Below are 18,138 nucleotides of genomic sequence, written 5' to 3'. Positions count from 1 at the left end.
GTGGGAACCGGGCTAGCACTCTGGCTCTACGGTGCTAACAGCTAATTGGGGGCCTGAAAGGGGTGAGCCGTGGGGTGCTAGACCTTAGTCAGCCCTGCCCCTGCAGCACACATGGTAGCAGATGGGACAGAGTGAGTCCCAGCTCCAGGATGGTACCACAGCCAGTGCTGCGAACGGGGCTCCATGCACCCTGCTGGTGCTAGGCTGGGGTCGGCAGCACACAAGCCCTCTCCGTATTTCGGTACCGGCCGGCAGATCCCAGCTCTGCTGAACGACGAAGCGTGGAGAGGGGCCTGCAGCCGCTTGCAGAAGGAATGAGACCCCAGGCACCCAGGAGGTGCAGAGGCCAGCAGCAGGATGCAGGATCCCTCTCGCACATCCAGGATCTGGGGCTGCTGAACGGGCTGTGGGACAGATTGGAATGATCCCGTTGAGTCTCTCAGCTTGGGAGCCTCCACGTGGCTGGCAAGGCCATGTCCCGAAGCAGTGCCTGGCCACGCCCTGGTCAGCAGAAAGCCCTCTGCATCATGGAAACCCAGCGTGGGGCTGGACGGGAACGACGCCCCCTAGCCGTGGAAGCGGGCAGTTCACAAAGCCCCAGCTGAGACGCCGTCACCCCAGAGTCCTGGAAACTGGAGCACACACAGCCCAGGCCGCTCCCAGCTCTTCACAGCCATGGAGAGGGGCTGGGGCCTGGGCCCGCCAGGGAGCCTGACAGTCGCCCTGGCTCCGGCCTTTCCAGTGCCTAGGTCGGGCCGTTCAGCAATCTTCTCCAGCTCCAGAGCTTCACTGTCAGGTCGCTGGGGAAGGAAGAGAGAAAGGAAGTAAGGCCGGGGGCTGCCCCCGCCCCAGCTGGGAGAGGCAGCACAGCGAGACAATCAGCTACAGGCCACGCCCTGCCCCCAACTCCCCCGTCCCCAAATGCATCACGCTGCAGCCCAGGAGAGCAAGGCCGCTGTGCCCCAAGCGGGCGGGCACCGGCGCAAGGAGGGAGCAGATGCGCCCAGCTGCCCGCCAGCGGGATAATCCCCCAGAGCGCCAGTAACGGGGCACTCTGCCAGAGCGCAGGCTCAGCCAGTGGCACCTCACTGGCAGGGGCCAGTGACGCAGTGGGGGGTGGGGATGGGGCGGGGATCCCCCCAGCAGTGGCCCAGGAGGAGCAGTAGTCAGATGGGCAAACCCCATGCAGCCCCGAGCTGGCCGCTGGATTCAATCACCTGGGGGACTGGGAGGTGGGGGGCAAGAGGACAGTCTCCTCTTGCAAAGAGCTCTACATGGGGGGAAAATCCAAAAGAATCTCATACTGTTAAGAAGCAGCTGAGACCAGAGCGGAGAGAGAAGAGACAGAGAAAGAAAAGGAGAGAGAGCCAGAGGGGGTGAGAGCCAGAGAGAGCAGGAGGAGGGTCAAAGCAGGCTAGTGCCACGCCCCTTTATGGCAAGGACGCGGTGAGGAAGGCAGGGGGTGAGCCCAGGCACGTAAGTCCATAGCTTTACCTGGCAGTCACTGCGGCAGAGAGAGAAACAGAGGGGGGGGGGGGGGGAGAGAAAGGAAAGGAGAAAAGGGACATGGTCGGAAAAGAGGAGATCAGAGACGGTGCCAGAGACATTGTGAACCCGGGGACCCCCTCTGGGGGCCAGGGCTGTGCACAGGGGCCGGGGAGCGGAAGGAGGGGGCGGTGGTGCTCTCATTGGAGATGCACAAGGCACAGTCGAGGAGGAGCTGGTGCCCGGTTGGCAGGAAGTCCGTTCTCTGCGCTGAGGGTGGCAGGGCCAGCAGCACCAGGTCTGGCTAGTCCCGGCACATCAAAGGAGCTGGCAAGAGCATCCCAAAAGCATGGCGGGGCAGGGCAGGACCAGCGCTTGGCATAACTGGATGGGGCAGAAGAGCCTCACTGTGGGGCGACCTAACAATGGCTGAGAGATGGAGGAGAGGAGAGGCTAGATGGGGAGGGGTTGGGGGCCCTGCAGCCGACTGCTGCCCCACACCAAACCGCCTGCAGCCCGGCTCCGGCGCTGTTCCCATCCCTCGCTCCCAGTGCCTTTCCAGGCCCTGCCACATGGGGGGAGCAACAGTGGGTTTGGAGAGCTCCTGCAGCTCTGCTGCACTGGGGTGAGTTGGGGGTCAGATCTCCCTCCCCCATGCCGCAGGGGCCTAGCCTTACCCACTGCCCTCACCTGGAAGCAGTGAATATGTGCTTGGAATTGGTGCAGATGGCATTGATGGGGCTGTCGTGGCCCTTGATCTCCCCAACGGGTGTGAAGTTCTCCACGTTCCAGACCTTCACCACGCCCCCACGGCAGGCGCTCAGCAGCATGGGGCGGCCGGGGACGAAGGCCAGGGCGCAGACCCAGTCCTTGTGCGCGTTGGGGATTTGCTGGCAGGCACAGAGACAGGGCAGAGCCAGTGAGCGCCCACGATCCACGCTGCCAGCCGGGGCCATCAAGACCCAAACTGCCCCCTGAGCTCCAGGGCAGGGTCAGGCCAGCAGCCAGAGCCAGATGCTGGGTTTGCAGCTGGCTGCTGGCTCTGTAATGGGCTGAGACAAACCCCCCACATCTGTACCGTGGCTGAGAGCTGGAATTTTTAAGCTCCGCTCGATTTCTCATCAAGCAGCAGCCGAGGATTTGAATTCAAGACAAGGGGACTCTGGTGAGCTACAGAAGCAGCTCAGCAGGAGAGAAGAGGGCTCCGCCCCAGGAGACAATTGCTCATTGGGATTGACCAGGGGATCTCCAAGCTCTAATCAATCCAAACCGAGCTGGCAACCAGGATACGAGACACACAAGATGGGGGAGAGAATCTCTTTGATTGGACCAATTTCGGGGGGAGGGGGGGGAAGGGACAAGTCTGCAAACTCAGCTCTTCTTCCAGGGTGGGGCTTGAAAGCTTGTCCCTTCCACCCACAGGAGCTGGTCCAATAAAAGAGATTCCCCCTCACCCCCCATCTCTCTAATTATTTGTCTGCCATCAATCCTCAGCGCTCCAGTGGGAAGAAAAATGAGCATTAGCCTCATTTCATAGGGGAGAGACTGTGGGGGAGGGTCACACAGCCACAAATGGTGACTAGCTCTGGGCAGCTCCATTTTGGGGGACACCCCGACCACCCCATTCTCAGAGGGGCGGAGCCCCCACTGCTCCCCTTGACTCCCACAGTGCCCAGCTCCTCTGAACAACCCAGCCCCGGGCGGGCACATGGTAGGTTCTCCAAAACAGAGCCCCCCACCACCAAAAAAAAAAAAAAAAAAAAAAATCAATGGAGGCCTCTGAAATGTTAGCCAAGTCTCATGGCAGAGCCAGACCTCCTGCCTCCCAGCACCGGCCTGCACGCCCCCTTCGGCTGCTGCTCTATCCCAGACCCACCGGAGGCCATCCCCGCACTGCAGCGCGCCACCACTGACCTGGAGAGCCAGGCACCGCGGCCTGTGGGGCCCGGAGACCAGACAGCCACACTCACCGGGTCAGAAATAGGGACAACGCCGAGCGCTATCTACCCCTAGACCAACCTGTCCCCCTTCCCCATAGGCCACTGAGCCCTTTAACCGCAGCAGGTGGGGCCCAGCCCTATAGAACTGGCTACCGTGCATTGCCCACGGCTGTAAACTGCCTTCGGGACCCACCCTGCCAGCCACTGTCGTTTGCAACCCCCGGGGCTCTTCCATTGCCTGGAGGCCCCATGTGCAACGTAGGGATGGGGTCTCTGTGTCTGCTCTCTGATCCTCTGCCCCCAGGATGGCGGGAGCACGCTCCAGACTGGACAGCGACTCTCCAGCAGGTTCTAAGTCCTCGCTCCAGACCCTGGCACTGGCCCTCGAAACGGCACGCTGCGGGTCTAGCCCATCTCTCTGCCCCCCGCACAGCAGCAGGGCCTTCCTGCTCGTCCCCCTCCGTACCTGGAGGAGCTCCTGCTGCTCCAGGTCCCACTTCTTGATCCCGTTGTCCCCGGAGCCGCTGAAGAGCACGTCGCCCTGGATGGCCAGACACTCGATGCCATCGTAGTGCGGGGGCTCGAAGTTATGGGTGGGGCCGACGTTCCCCACCACGCTGTCCGCAATCTCAAACATCTGCAAGGCAACAGCCCGGAGGGCAGCTGCTGTGAACGCCGGTGGCAAAGGAGACCAGTCGCTCTCAGGTCATTAGGCCAGCAACAGCCCGCTGAGATCAACAGAACGGCTCCTTCCCGCCCCCCATGGGAGCGGAGTTAGGCCGATGCTGGGCGCTCTGGACACCACCACCCAGTATGTCCCCTCCTCGCCAGGCCTTTGGTGGGCAGCGAGCCCCTGTAGCTGGCACCTACGGGAGAGCGGCTATGCATGGGGGTGGGGAGGGCTGGCACAAGCAGCGGTTCCTGGGCTCAAAGGCCCCTTGTGCTGCCTGTGAGCGGGAGGGAGGGAGGGTCCCAGGGTACCTTGACGTAGTGATCCTTGGAGCCGGTGACGACCAGGTCATGGTTGCTCGCAGTCTGGTTCACAGTGAGACACATCACAGGCCCGATGTGGCCGGTCAGCTTCCCGATAGGCTGCAACCTACAAGCAGGAGCCCGGGGTGCGCTCAGCAGGAGGCGCTCGTTCCTGCAGGCCCTTCGCTGGCCCAGTCTCCAAGGCTCCCAGCAGGGACCCTCCCAGCCCCAGGCCCCTCTCCACCATCCCAAGCAGAAGTGGGGACCTCGGGCTCCGGGGCGCAGAGCACGGAGCAATCTCAGGGATACCACATCTCTCAGCACCATGGGCCGTGACTGTGGCCTTGGGCTAGGGGCAGGGAGCTGGGCTCAGATGCGGTGTCAGGGGGTGACCGGCTTGTCCACCGATCTCCTAAGGCAGGGGCGGGGAAAGCTACGGCCCGCAGGCTGGATCCAGCCCGTTAGTTAATTTCATCTGGCCCGTGGCGCCCTCTCCCACCACCCGCTGCAGGGGAAGCCCCAAGCCTCCACGCCCCCCTGGCAGGTAAGTGGCCCGTGATTGATTTTTTCTGTGGGTCAATGGCCAGTGACAGAGAAAAGGTTCCCCACCCCTGCCCTAAGGGCTGCAGCTGGGAGAGGAGCACTGGGTCCTACTTTCAGCCCCCCTTGGGCGTGATCAGCAGCTGCTGGGGCTGATGTAGTGCAAAGCCCAAGACAAACAAGCTAAGCTGCTCCACGTTGGGGTTTGTGCCAGTGCAGCTTCCCCCGGTGCCAGTCCAAATCCGCCCCTGCCTCAATAACACAGCTTCCAGCCGGGAGGGAGCGGGCCCCCGCTCAGCCCAGAACGACTGCTCCCTCTGCCTACGCAGCACCCGTCTGCCTCCCCACAAGAGCTGCCCCTGCCTGGGGGCCCGAGTTAGCCCCGCCCGGACCTGTTGAGCTCCCAGATGCGGACAGAGTTCCCAGCGGCAGCGTAGAGCATGGTGCCGGTGGGGTTGAGTGCGATCTGGTTGATCTGGTGCTCGCCCTGCACGCTGGCGATGGTGCGGGTGGTGGTCCCAGCACAGGCATCCCCAGAGATCACCTGACCTGAAGAGCTAAGCCAAAGAGACAAACAGGTGAGCCTCAAGGCAGAGACTCTTGGGGGAGGGAGGGGGCAATTTACACAATGTGGAATGGAAGATCTAGCCCATTGTGGACTGATTAGAAGGCTGGACAGCGTCTGTCCCCAGCCATCTATAGGGGAAAGCAACGCCACTTCCTGGCCATATGCAGTGCCAGTGGTGCCAGGATGAGACCCCCCCGCTCAGTCCCACGTCCCCTCAAGCCGGGAGCAACGGCACAGCAAGGGTGACCCAGGCAGCACCTTTCGGCACCCAAGGGAGGTGCCTTGCCGCGCAGCCAGCCAGACCCGTACCAGCAGGCATGCCAGCTCCACGCCCGGGGCGGAGCGACACAAACCCCACCCCTGGCCTGGAGTTGATGTTGACAGGCAGCCCAGGCATGTTCCCGCCCAGGGCCGGCGCTTCCATTTAGGCGACCGCACCAGGATTTGGGGGGGGGGGAGGGGCGGCAATTCGGCAGCGGGGGGTCCTTCCGCGCTCCGGGTGTTCGGCGGCAATTCTGCAGTGGGTCCTTCACTTGCTCCAGGACCCGCCGCCGAAGTGACCCGAAGACCGGGAGCGTGGAAGGACCCCCCCACCGCTGAATTGCCGACGACGACCGGGAGCACAGAAGGACCCCCCCACCGCTGAATTGACGACGACGACCGGGAGCACAGAAGGACCCCCCCCACCGCTGAATTGCCGACGACGACCGGGAGCACGGAAGGACCCCCCCACCGCTGAATTGCTGCCGACGACCGGGAGCACAGAAGGACCCCCCCCACCGCTGAATTGCCGCCGACGACCGGAAGCACAGAAGGACCCCCCCCACCGCTGAATTGCCGCCGACGACCGGAAGCACAGAAGGACCCCCCCCACCGCTGAATTGCCGCCGACGACCGGGAGCACGGAAGGACCCCCCCCACCGCTGAATTGCCGACGACGACCGGGAGCACAGAAGGACCCCCCCACCGCTGAATTGCCGACGACGACCGGGAGCACAGAAGGACCCCCCCACCGCTGAATTGCCGACGACGACCGGGAGCACGGAAGGACTCCCGTCTAGGGCGCCAAAAACCCTGGCGCTGCTCCTGTTCCCGCCAGTCAGATTGGGGAAGCCTAAAAGAGAAGTCTCAGTCTGTGGCTGGGCACCAGAGAGAGGGGCTGTTTCCCTGGGGTCTGGAAACGGCCCTGGCAGCTGCAGATGGGTCATTACCCGTCCCTGATCAAAGCAACTGTAGGGTGCACGGTGCCCCCCGAAACAGACGAGAGGAGCAACTTCCCTGAGAGCAGAGCACCAAGCCACGGAACCTCCACGAGCCAGGCCAGGCTAGAACGACCAGCATTGCAGCATTCCTAGACTCAGCCCTGCAGACCAGCCCGGCCACTTGGCCTTTGCAATGCTGCCCTGAGTGCAGAACGCTGGCAGGGCAGTGCGTCGAGCTTGGCCAGGCCCACAGGGCAGCCTCGGTGCATCAGGTACTTACGTGAGGGTGCGGATGCACTTGGCCGAATCCCGGATATCCCACACCTTGATGTAGGAGGTGGAGACAGTGAAGACCAACCCTGAGTGGCTGCGGTACTTGATGGACACCACATTATTGGGGTGGCCCTTTAGCGAGGCGATATCCTGGCCCGTCACCAGGTTCCACATTTTGCAGCTCCGGTCTGCGGGAGGAGGCAGGAGCACATGACACTGCGGGACCCTTCCTGTCCTCAGCAAAGGATCCCCATGGCTCCCTCCCCCCCGCCTCCCCCTGCTCCCACGAGTGCCCCAGGGGAGCTCAGTCCCTGTGGCCCATCCAGCCTCTGGTACCTCTGCCAGACCTGCCAACGGGGGGAGCGTCTATTAGTGCCAGGTGCGAGGTGAACATCCAGCCACTAGGAACCGGGCAGAGACCCCAACAACTCGCTTCAGGGATGTCACCACACAGCTGTTCAGCCTAATGACTCGTGCAGCATTGCTGCCCTCTGCTGGGGGGACCCAGAACTGCACCGGCCCGTTGTGGCTTTCAGGCAGGCCGGTGCCGTCTGAGCAAGAGGCTCCTGTCCTGCCCCCGCAGTTTGAGGTGGCTCAGCCCCTCCCCTGGGTAACAGGCTCACTCCCCAATGATCACACCCAGAGCTCAGCAGCCGGCCCGCCCCTGAGGCGCGCACCTTTGGATCCGGAGAAGAGCAGCTCGTTGGTGGCGTCCACGCAGAGAACGGGCTTGGAGTGTCCTTCCGCCACGGAGATGCACTGCAGCGGGGCTGTCCGGGCGCTCCTGGCACCGCCCACGGGGTTAATGAGGCCCTTTCCGTGGGAGAGAGAGAGCAAGGGCGTCAGCAGGAGGGCGCTGGCTGGGTGACCCAGGACGAAGCCAGATCCCGCCCCACCAGGCTGCCAGGGCCTGCTAGTGGGGCTCCGGAGCAAAGCAAACCACAGACAGAAGCTGCTGGGCAGCCTGCTCCCCAGACAGGCCCCCCGGGGCAGGTCACACCCCGTTGGTGCTAAGGGCTCAGGGACTCATGCAGACCCTGCCTTGGCTTGGGGCAGGGGCTTGGAAAGGGAACGGGCTTCACCCCCTGGCCATCTCGCTGCTGGCACAGATGAGCGACCCCCCCACCCCCCTGTGAGAGCTGTGGGTGGCCCCTGTGCCCCATCCAGGCAAGATCCCAAAGCCAACAGAGTCCAGGCTGCTGCATGGCACACGCTGCCCCATCCCCTGTGGAGTCAGAAACTAGCAAGGACAGGCTGGCTCCGGACCCAACCCCCAGAACCTCCAGGCTTGAACAAACTGGGGCCCTGCTCCAGCTGTGCTGTGTGGGGCATAAGGGCACCACCCTGTGGCCAGCGGGGGGGAAGCGCCCTCTCTCCATCTGACCCACTCCGGTTTTGCAATGAGCTTCACCCTGCTTTGGCAGATGGGGAAGGGATTTTTAACAGGTCACAATCGAATCAATGGCAGAGCTGGGAACGGATTTGTTCCTGTGCTTTGTCAGGGAGTTTTTTAGCAGATGGTGTAGTTTCTTTAGGTAATCCTCAGTGGGATCAGAGGATAATGGCCTGTAGAATGTGGTGTTAGAGAGCTGTCTAGCAGCCTCCTGGTCATATTCCAATTTATTCATGATGACGACAGCACCTCCTTTGTCAGCCTTTTTGATTATGATGTCAGGGTTGTTTCTGAGGCTGTAGATGGCGTTGTGTTCAGCATGGCTGAGGTTATGTGGCAAGTGATGTTGCTTTTCCACAATTTCAGCCTTTGCACGTCGACGGAAGCAATCTATGTAGAAATCCAGTCTGTTGTTTCGACCGTCCGGAGGAGTCCATGCAGAATCCTTTTTTTTTGTAGTGCTGGTAGGGAGGATTCTGTGGGTTAGTATGCTGTTCAGAGGTATGTTGGAAATATTCTTTGAGTCGGAGACGTCGAAAGTAGGATTCTAGGTCACCGCAGAACTGTATCATATTCATGGGTCTGGAGGGACAAAAGGAGAGGCCCCGAGATAGGACAGACTCTTCTGCTGGGCTAAGAGTATAGCTGGAAAGATTAACAATATTGCTGGGTGGGTTAAGGGAACTACTGTTGTGGCTGCTTGTGGCGTGTAGCAGTTTAGATAGTTTAGTGTCCTTTTTCCTTTGTAGAGAGGCAAAGTTTGTCTTGTAAATGGCGTGTCTAGTTTTTGTAAAGTCTATCCATGAGGAAGTTTGTGTGGAAGGTTGGTTTCTTATGAGAGTATCCAGTTCTGAGAGCTCATTCTTAATCTTTCCCTGTTTGCTGTATAGGATGCTGATCAGGTGGTTTCGCAGTTTCTTTGAGAGTGTGTGACACAGTCTCTCAGCATAGTCTGTGTGATATGTAGATTGTAATGGATTTTTTACCTTTAGTCCTTTTGGTATGATGTCCATCTGCTTGCATTTGGAAAGGAAGATGATGTTTGTCTGTATCTGTACGAGTTTTTTCATGAGGTTGATGGATTTCCATTCCATACGGCTAAATGCAGTGCCTTGCATAATGACAGGTTTCAGAGTAACAGCCGTGTTAGTCTGTATCCGCAAAAAGAAGAACAGGAGTACTTGTGGCACCTTAGAGACTAACAAATTACTAATCTAATAGTCTAATAATCTAATAAACTAAAAAAACTAATCAATACCACCCTATACCGGAAACCTACTGACCGCTACACTTACCTACATGCCTCCAGCTTCCATCCAGGACACACCACACGATCCATTGTCTACAGCCAAGCTCTAAGATATAACCGCATTTGCTCCAATCCCTCGGATAGAGACAAGCACCTACAAGATCTCTATCAAGCATTCTTAAAACTACAATACCCACCTGCTGAAGTGAAAAAACAGATTGACAGAGCCAGATGAGTACCCAGAAGTTACCTCCTACAAGACAGGCCCAACAAAGAAAATAACAGAACACCACTAGCTGTCACCTTCAGCCCCCAACTAAAACCTCTCCAGCGCATCATCAGAGATCTACAACCTATCCTGAAAGATGATCCTTTACTCTCACAGATCTTGGGAGACAGACCTGTCCTCGCTTACAGACAACCCCCCAACCTAAAGCAAATACTCACCAGCAACCACACATCACTGAACAAAACCACTAACCCAGGAACCTATCCTTGTAACAAACCCCGATGCCAACTCTGTCCACATATCTATTCAAGTGACATCATCATAGGACCTAATCACATCAGCCATACTATCAGGGGCTCGTTCACCTGCACATCTACCAATGTGATATATGCCATCATGTGCCAGCAATGCCCCTCTGCCATGTACATTGGCCAAACCGGACAGTCTCTACGCAAAAGAATTAATGGACACAAATCTGACATCAGGAATCGAAATACTCAAAAACCAGTGGGAGAACACTTTAACCTGTCTGGTCATTCAGTGACAGACCTGCGGGTGGCTATATTACAACAGAAAAACTTCAAAAACAGACTCCAAAGAGAGACTGCTGAGCTAGAATTGATATGCAAACTAGACACAATCAACTCCGGTTTGAATAAGGACTGGGAATGGCTGAGCCATTACAAACATTGACTCTATCTCCCCCTGTAAGTACTCTCACACTTATTATCAAACTGTCTGTACTGGGCTAGCTTGATTATCACTTCAAAAGTTTTTTTTCTCTTAATTAATTGGCCTCTCAGAGTTGGTAAGACAACTCCCACCTGTTTATGCTCTCTGTATGTGTGTATATATATCTCCTCAATATATGTTCCATTCTATATGCATCCGAAGAAGTGGGCTGTAGTCCACGAAAGCTTATGCTCTAATAAATTTGTTAGTCTCTAAGGTGCCACAAGTACTCCTGTTCTTCTATTTTTAACAGTTGTTCTCAGAGGTTTCTGGGGACCTGAAAGATGGGGCCATACAATTATGGGCCAAGGTCTTACAGGTTATGGGGGCCCAAGAACTACCCTTCAGAGCTTGGGGAAATAGAACCAGAGTGCATAGAGGAAAGTGTGGAATTAACAATACAAGCAAATGTAACTAACAATACAAATGTATTAAGAACAAAAATTAACAACAAAATGACTATTAGAGAACCTAACAAAAAATAAACCTGATGCATTGGGGACCAAAGTTTTTTGGACACAAGTGGTGATTGATAAATTGGATGGACATGAGGGAAGTAGAGAGAGGAAAAGACATTTGCCCTGTCTAGTGTAGTATTTCCTCTTTTTCTGGACCCAATGCTAGCACAGGACACCACTAGAGACAGACACAGAACATGCAACACAGAACACTGAACACAGACTTTGTCATGACACTATAACCATGGTATTTTATAACTCTTCAGCTGGTACCAGCTCTTCTGATGTTCTGGTTCAGATCCTGAAAGATAGAAGCTTGGAAACAAATTAGCACAGTGCTTCACCCTGGCAGAACCTGCTTGGTCTCTGCCACAGTGTGTTTGGTACTTGGGGCTGCACAAATGCTAATTAAATGGTGCATTTTTTGTGAGTGTAAATCCTCCCTTTCTCTCAGTAAAAGGGGTTAACACTCCATCTAGAAAAAAAAATTCTGTTTTAAAATCTCCAGCCATTTTGCCATGGCCTGGAGATCTGAGGCAGAAGCAGGCACTGTGGTTAACTGTTTTAATGGCATTTTGGCCGTGGGAGGAGGAATTTACCCAAATATTCCAAATATCCCCCTTCCCAATCTCCAGAGGGGTCCCAAAGGTCTGCCCCCTTCTGGGGTCTTAAATGTTTCTTCTCCTGATGTTACTGCTGCTGTAAGATTTGAGAGTGCTGTTTTAACTCTCTGTACCCAACCTGTTTTTCAGTTTCTCTATCTGTTGCTTGCCTGGGCCCGATCCTGCTTTTTCCAATAAACAGTTCCTTTCCATGGGCACAAGCCTTGTTCCACTACCAATTTAGCAAGGAGGGTGGGCTTTCCAACTAGCCCCCACCCTTCCTGGTTCCGTTTCTTAAACATTTTCTTCAAAATTGTGAAATTACCACAATATTACTTACAAAAAAAAAAAAAAACAAAAAACATAAACCACACTACACTGCCCAAACTCCTATATCCTTCAGAGTTTGGTTAATTAACTGAAAGTTTACGCTCTTTTTCCTATAGTGCCAGGCTTGCTAAAGCTGGCGGTGTGCACACCAGTTTTATAATAACTGTGGATTCTATGCTTGCTCCCCTTTCGCATTCTCCACCAAAAAGTACTGCACAGGATCTTTTCAGGGGGAATAAGACAAAACGCCACATTTATTAGTAATACATGTATTCATTAACACTGTATTATATGCATATAATATATTACACTTACACTCACACACACACACACAAACACACTCCGTCTTGTTGTTACCAATTAGTTGCTCCCCTTAACTTCACTGGCCAGGTGAGTTAGATGGGGGAGGGGGTGGAGCCGGGCTTCTGCCGATCCGGTTCGATGCTCCCATGTTGACAAGACGAGACCCGGGGTTCTCTGCAAGACACCTCACTTTTATAGCAGCTTCCCTCTCATGCAAATCTATACCAGATTCAAACTCTGTGTCTGTGTCTATTGGTCCTTTGTGCTGCTTTCTTTTGAGTGTTGTCCCAATGCTGCAAAGAGGGTGTTTCCAAAAGAAGGTGCTTGCTTCTAACCCCCGAGGCCCTCAGTATGTCTGCTTGTCTTTAATGAGCCCACTTGACACGTTTTATTGTCCTTGGGTCTGGCTCCCAGCCCCTCTCCAACAGTTGAGGCTGTCTGGAGGTGCTGCCTTCCATGCCTTGCTCATCCACACCTCATTCATTCAACAGGGCAATTGATTAAGAGTGGAGGGGGGAGAGCTCTTGTTCTACTGCTAGCAAACAGAAATTTTTCTTCTATCTTATTCTATCCTTAGGGGCTATAATATTATACCAAGGGCAATGCAAAGTTTCTAAATGAGGCTTTGATACAAAGTTCCATGAAGTTATATGGAGTTATATGAAGAGGCACAATGTAAAGTCATATGAAAATTATCAGAGATTGATCTACAGTGCGCTTACCTCCCCTCCGAGGCCAGGCTGAACTCCGAGATCTCCTCGTCCGTGCTGGCATAGCCGTTCTCTGCACAAGGAACGGCCGACAAGGGTGCGTCAACGCGACAGAGGGTGGGAGGGCACCGCACTGGGCTGGTCCGATCAGAGCCAGCCAGAGGGCGGTCGCCAATCAGCGTGTGGCCCTTTACGTCCTTGGGACCCCCCCAGACCACTGCTATCATTAACTCTTTGCCACCAAAGCGCCATCAGTGCATCCTCACGGCTGGACAGGCTGTGACCATGTGGGCTGATACGTCTGGATGAAGCGGGCCTATCACTCCTGCCCACAGGGTCAGAGCAATGCCAAGAGCCCTGGGGTGGGCTCCATCTGTCCCAATGGGCAGACGTGCCATCTGTAGGGGCAGGGAAACACCCCAAGCCTTCCCAGCTGCTGCCAGCCCCAGGCCCCACATCAGCGCTGCCGGCTGCTTTGCCAGCCAATGCCCAGTACTCACGGGGGTCCCCAGGAGGGAAAAGCCCAGCACCCACCTTGCTGCACGTTGTGGATGAGCGCCTGCAGCTCGGGGTGGGACTCCGCTTTCTCCCGCAGGGCATCCAGGATCACATGGTTCTGGGAGGAGCCGGTCACATCCGTTTGTCTCAGGCGCCCTTCCAGCAGGCGAATCTGGGCTTCTTTCTGAGCCACCTGCAGCCCCTGTTTGGCAGGAGCAGGAGGTTACCTTCCGTCCAGCACACAGGACGGGCCAGTGGGTGGGACGGGGAATCAGCTCCTGGCTTCAGTCCCTGTCCCTGGCCACAGATGCAGGTTCCACACCAGCCTCACTCAGCTGCTGCTTGTACCCCTGTGACAATGCGGTTCTGGCGGAACCCAACTGAGAGTGCCAACTCAGGACAAATTGCTCAAATAGGGCAGTTACAGCCCAAGGCTGGGGTTTTTTCCACCTCTAAGGCAAACCAGCCAGACTAGGAGGACTTTGGTCTCACCCCACTGGCTAACCGCAAGTCTCACAAGCGGTCTCCTTAGACACTCCAGTTTCCCAGTATTACCACCAGTGCCACTCGTTATGGGGACAAATGGTTATGAAAACCAATACCCCAGTAAAAGAAAAAAGGTTCTCCTGATCCCAAAGAACCAAGCCCCAGACCCAGGTCAATATACAAATCAGATCTTACTCACAAATCACGCTGTTGCCAATCCTTTAGAATCTAAAGGTTTATTCATAAAAGGAAAAAGATAGAGATGAGAGTTAGAATTGGTTAAATGGAATCAATTACATACAGTAATGGCAAAGTTCTTGGTTCAGGCTTGCAGCAGCAATAGAATAAACTGCAGGTTCAAATCAAGTCTCTGGAATACATCCCCCGCTGGGATGGGTCCTCAGTCCTTTGTTCAAAGCTTCAGCTTGTAGCAAAGTTCCTCCAGAGGTATGAAGCAGGACTGAAGACCAGATGGAGATGAGGCATCCGCCTTATATAGTCTTTTCCAGGTGTAAGAACACCTTTGTTCTTACTGTGGAAAATTACAGCAAAATGGAGTCTGGAGTCACATGGGCCAGTCCCTGCATACTATGCTGAGTTACAAGGTGTATCTGCCTTCTCTCAATGGGTCCATTGTATAGCTGATGGTCCTTAATGGGCCATCAAGCAGGCTAGGCAGAGCTAACACCATTTTGTCTGGGATGTCACCAAGCAGCATAGCAGAAGTTTGAAATACAGACAGTATAGAGCCAATATTCATAACTTCAACTACAAAATTGACACACACATATAGACAGCATAATTATAACCAGTAAACCATAACCTTGTCTTAGACACCCCATTTGACCCCCTTTATACAAGATCTGGGTGCCACTACAGGACCTGGGTTGCAACAATGATCTATATGGTCCCAGAGGATATCAATAACGTCACAAACCCATTCCCTTCTCTGGGTCCAGCAGCACACAGGCCAGGCAGGCCTCTCAGTCTCCCTCACCCACGCACAAAGGATGCCCCAGGCGCAGCCAAATAGCCCTGGCTCCAAACCTGACCTGCAGCAATTGTGATCCCATGCTAACAGGGGGCCTCCTGGGATCCTATGTTCTGCGACCCACCCCACAGAGCTGCACCCCCACTTGAAGGCCCTTTGCCTGACCTTATCGATGGATGCCTTGAGGAAGTTGTCCAGCAGGAGGCGCGCCTCGGCCCAGGAGCAGGAGCTGATCACCACGGAGGTGTCGGTGGAGTCCAGCTCCTCCTACGGTGCAAGAGAGACCCCTAGGGAGGGGAATTAGAAGGGCGCTGAGGGCGGTGAAGGGCAGAAAGCAGAAGGCCAGCAGAGACACCAGCGCCACGGAACCGGGGGGGTTTCCTTGACTGGCTGACGCCGGCAGGGATGCAGGTGCTCTGTGAGCAGGCGGCGGGGAAGACGACTTGCATGCCAATACTGTGCATGAGCACTCGCACTGGATGTGTGCCTGGAACCAGGCCCCTGATTGGGCCATCTATGGGGACTGAACCACACACCTGCGGATTTAAAGAAGAGGAGCTTCTACCGCCTGGACGGCAGGAGCTGCTCGCTAGCCAGGCGACCAGAGCAGACCAAGGGCAGGTTTACACTGGGAACTTATACCAGCATAGCTATGTCTCTCCAGGGTGTGAAAATCCTGCCCCGCCCATCCCGGAGAGTGTAGCTCTGCCGACCGAACTAAACAGCCACCTCCTTGGGAGGTGGATTACCTACTCCGACGGGGAGCATCTACATCTAAAGCCTTGCAGCTGTAGCAGATTAAGCGTAGACATATACTAAAGACCTGTTTATGACCTCCAGCTGCTAGGAGGGGAGCAGAGAGCTACACTGTGATGAACCTGGGTCAGACCCCCCATGTCATTAACGGTGCGTCCACACAGCAAAGAAAAACCCACAGCAGCGAGCCTCTGGCCAAAGGATTCGGGCTTGCACTACGGGGCTAAAAGTAGCAGTGTAGACATTCCCGCTCATGGGCTCCAAGACCCTCCAGAACCCAGGCTCCAGCCCTTGTGTGAATGTCTACACTCTTCATTTTAGCCCCGTAGCCCTGCGAGCCAAGGCAATGGATTCAGGCTCTGAGACTTGTGCTGTGGGGTTTGCCTTGCAGCACAGACACCCGACAGGTGCCAGGGAGAAAGGCCTCATTATTAGGCTATTGTTTCTCTGTGGAAATATTTGATTAAACAAAAATTTCCTTTCTGGTCAAAATCCCACCCTCCCTTTACAAAAATCTGACCTCAGAAAAGAGACTCAATGTTTGACAACAGCTTTCAGCACAAGTTCGCGGTTTCAGAAAAGGGAAACTCTTTCCCAAGACCCCCAATTTTTTTGCCTTAAACCATCAAAACTGATTTTCAAAAACCACAAAAATTCCAGTTTCTCGGCGGGGGGGGGGGGGGGGGGGGGCGGAGGGGAGGAGAAACTGATTTTTTCTTCCCCCTGGGAAATTTCAAAAGAAAAACTAAAAGGGTTTGAGATTTCATACAAAAGCAAACAGAATCTTCAACCCCTCCCACGGCTACACCTGGAGTTGGCTCTGAATACCGGGCTGCCCCCCGGGCTTGGCTTCGGTCTAGGCTACAGGAACGTCACTGTGGAACTGGGCTGGGTCGAGGCAGTTTCTCACAGGAGGTTGTGTTGCCGTATACGCAAGGAATGGAGAAAGCCCATGTTCTAAGCATGTTTGGAGCCTGGCGGCGACCCAGGCTGGAGCCTGGTGCTGACATGGGTTTTTCTGTGCACACAGACAGGATTGAGCGTGGCTAGACCACGCCTTGCCCGCAGCACTGGATACATCATGGGTACATTTGTCCCATGGTACGGACAGGGCTTCCACTGACTCCAGCATGTGCAGAACTCCCATCAGGGCTGTTGGGCCTAGCAGCTGGTGGTGGACATCATGCTCTCCGCAGCCGTCCCTTCCACAAATAAACCATCCAGCACCGATGGAGACCCTGGTGGACCAACATATAAGGGGCTTCCTAAATCCTGGCCCCGACCTTGCAGACCGTGCAGCGGAAAAGGGCTGATTCTTGGCCTCTGCTGGTCCAAGCCAAGCCACAGCCATGTCCGTTAGCCTGGCGCCCACAGGCCTACGGCTGCCTATCGCACCAGCCCCGTGAGTGCTCAGGCACCTGCTGAACTGGGCCTTATACAGCTGTCATCAGCAAACAAGCAGAGAAAGCAGCCAGACTGCAACAGCTGCTCTGTGACGTTTCTGTAGGGAGGGGGCGAGCTCTGGGGGCTAAGAGCAGGGAGCCAGCTCGGCCCTGACTCCCTGCGTGACCCACGACACAATGTTTCAGCCCAGAAGTTGGAGCTTAGAAAGCAAGAGGACCCTGCAAACCTGCCTCCTGCACCCCTTATGCTTAAACTGCCTAGAGGAAGAGTCCAGCCAGCCAGCCTCCTGCTCACACCCAGTCCCCACCCCAACTATCAACCAGCCCCCAGAGCACCCCCTTTCCCTTACAGCATACAATGCCCTGGGGTGATCTCCCCTGCTCCCCCTCCCGTGAGACCAACTCCCCATATACAGACCCCCTGCACCTCACCCCCGCCCGCAGGCCCCCTCCCCCGGCACCTTGGTCTCCTCCAGCTGCATGATGGTGGCCTGGCAGTCGGCGATGCTGTCGGTGATGTAGTCAATGTTGGCGGTCAGCACCTTGATCTCCTCGTTCAGCTCTGCAGGCCCTTCTGCTCCTCCGGGCTCTCCGCCTGCAGCTTTCCCCTCTTCCCCTGCAGCAGCGCCAGCTCCTCGCGTTTCTGGGGGGGGGGTGGGAAGGAAACGCCTCAGCCGGCGCTGTCCAGGTGCCAGCAGCCTCCCAGCACTCCTGGCCCTCGGTCATGCTCAGGCCACCCAATCCCCACCAGGGCACTGCCCCCCACACCTCACCTTGATCAGCCGCTCCATGTCCGCCTCCAGGTTGACGATGGTCATCCTCTGCATGACAACGTCAAAGATGCGCCGCTCCAGCGACTGCCACTTGAGCCGGGCTGCCTTGCTGAAGGTCTGGCTCATCCCCTTCTTTGGGAACTTCTTCCTGCAGTGGGATGGGACACGGTCAGGGGGCTTCCATCAGGCGGGCGCTCGGCCATCACGCCCGCTAGTGCTCAGGACAGAGGGGCATTTACACATCA

The 18,138-nt window shown here is 55.9% G+C and overlaps 1 protein-coding gene across 1 annotated transcript in view; it reads right to left on the bottom strand.

Annotated features, from left to right (window-relative positions):
- Positions 1–607: 607 nt before the first annotated feature.
- The window catches only part of LOC135978247 (kinesin-like protein KIF21B), a gene marked incomplete at its 5' end in the record, with an annotated part of 37,164 nt that continues 19,633 nt past the window's right edge, over positions 608–18,138 (bottom strand). Inside the window, 15 exon segments of the mRNA XM_065579249.1 lie at positions 608–800; positions 2,176–2,375; positions 3,892–4,062; positions 4,407–4,524; positions 5,330–5,494; positions 6,988–7,168; positions 7,658–7,793; positions 9,360–9,587; positions 12,372–12,450; positions 12,999–13,059; positions 13,521–13,686; positions 15,127–15,228; positions 17,582–17,685; positions 17,688–17,763; positions 17,894–18,041. Coding sequence (XP_065435321.1) covers positions 746–800; positions 2,176–2,375; positions 3,892–4,062; positions 4,407–4,524; positions 5,330–5,494; positions 6,988–7,168; positions 7,658–7,793; positions 9,360–9,587; positions 12,372–12,450; positions 12,999–13,059; positions 13,521–13,686; positions 15,127–15,228; positions 17,582–17,685; positions 17,688–17,763; positions 17,894–18,041 — 1,990 coding nt within the window.

This window comes from Chrysemys picta, unplaced genomic scaffold (assembly GCF_011386835.1).
Source record: "Chrysemys picta bellii isolate R12L10 unplaced genomic scaffold, ASM1138683v2 scaf181, whole genome shotgun sequence".
Taxonomy (NCBI): Eukaryota; Metazoa; Chordata; order Testudines; family Emydidae; genus Chrysemys; species Chrysemys picta.
Note: the sequence above shows the minus strand (reverse complement) of the source record. Positions and strands in the feature narration are given on the sequence as shown.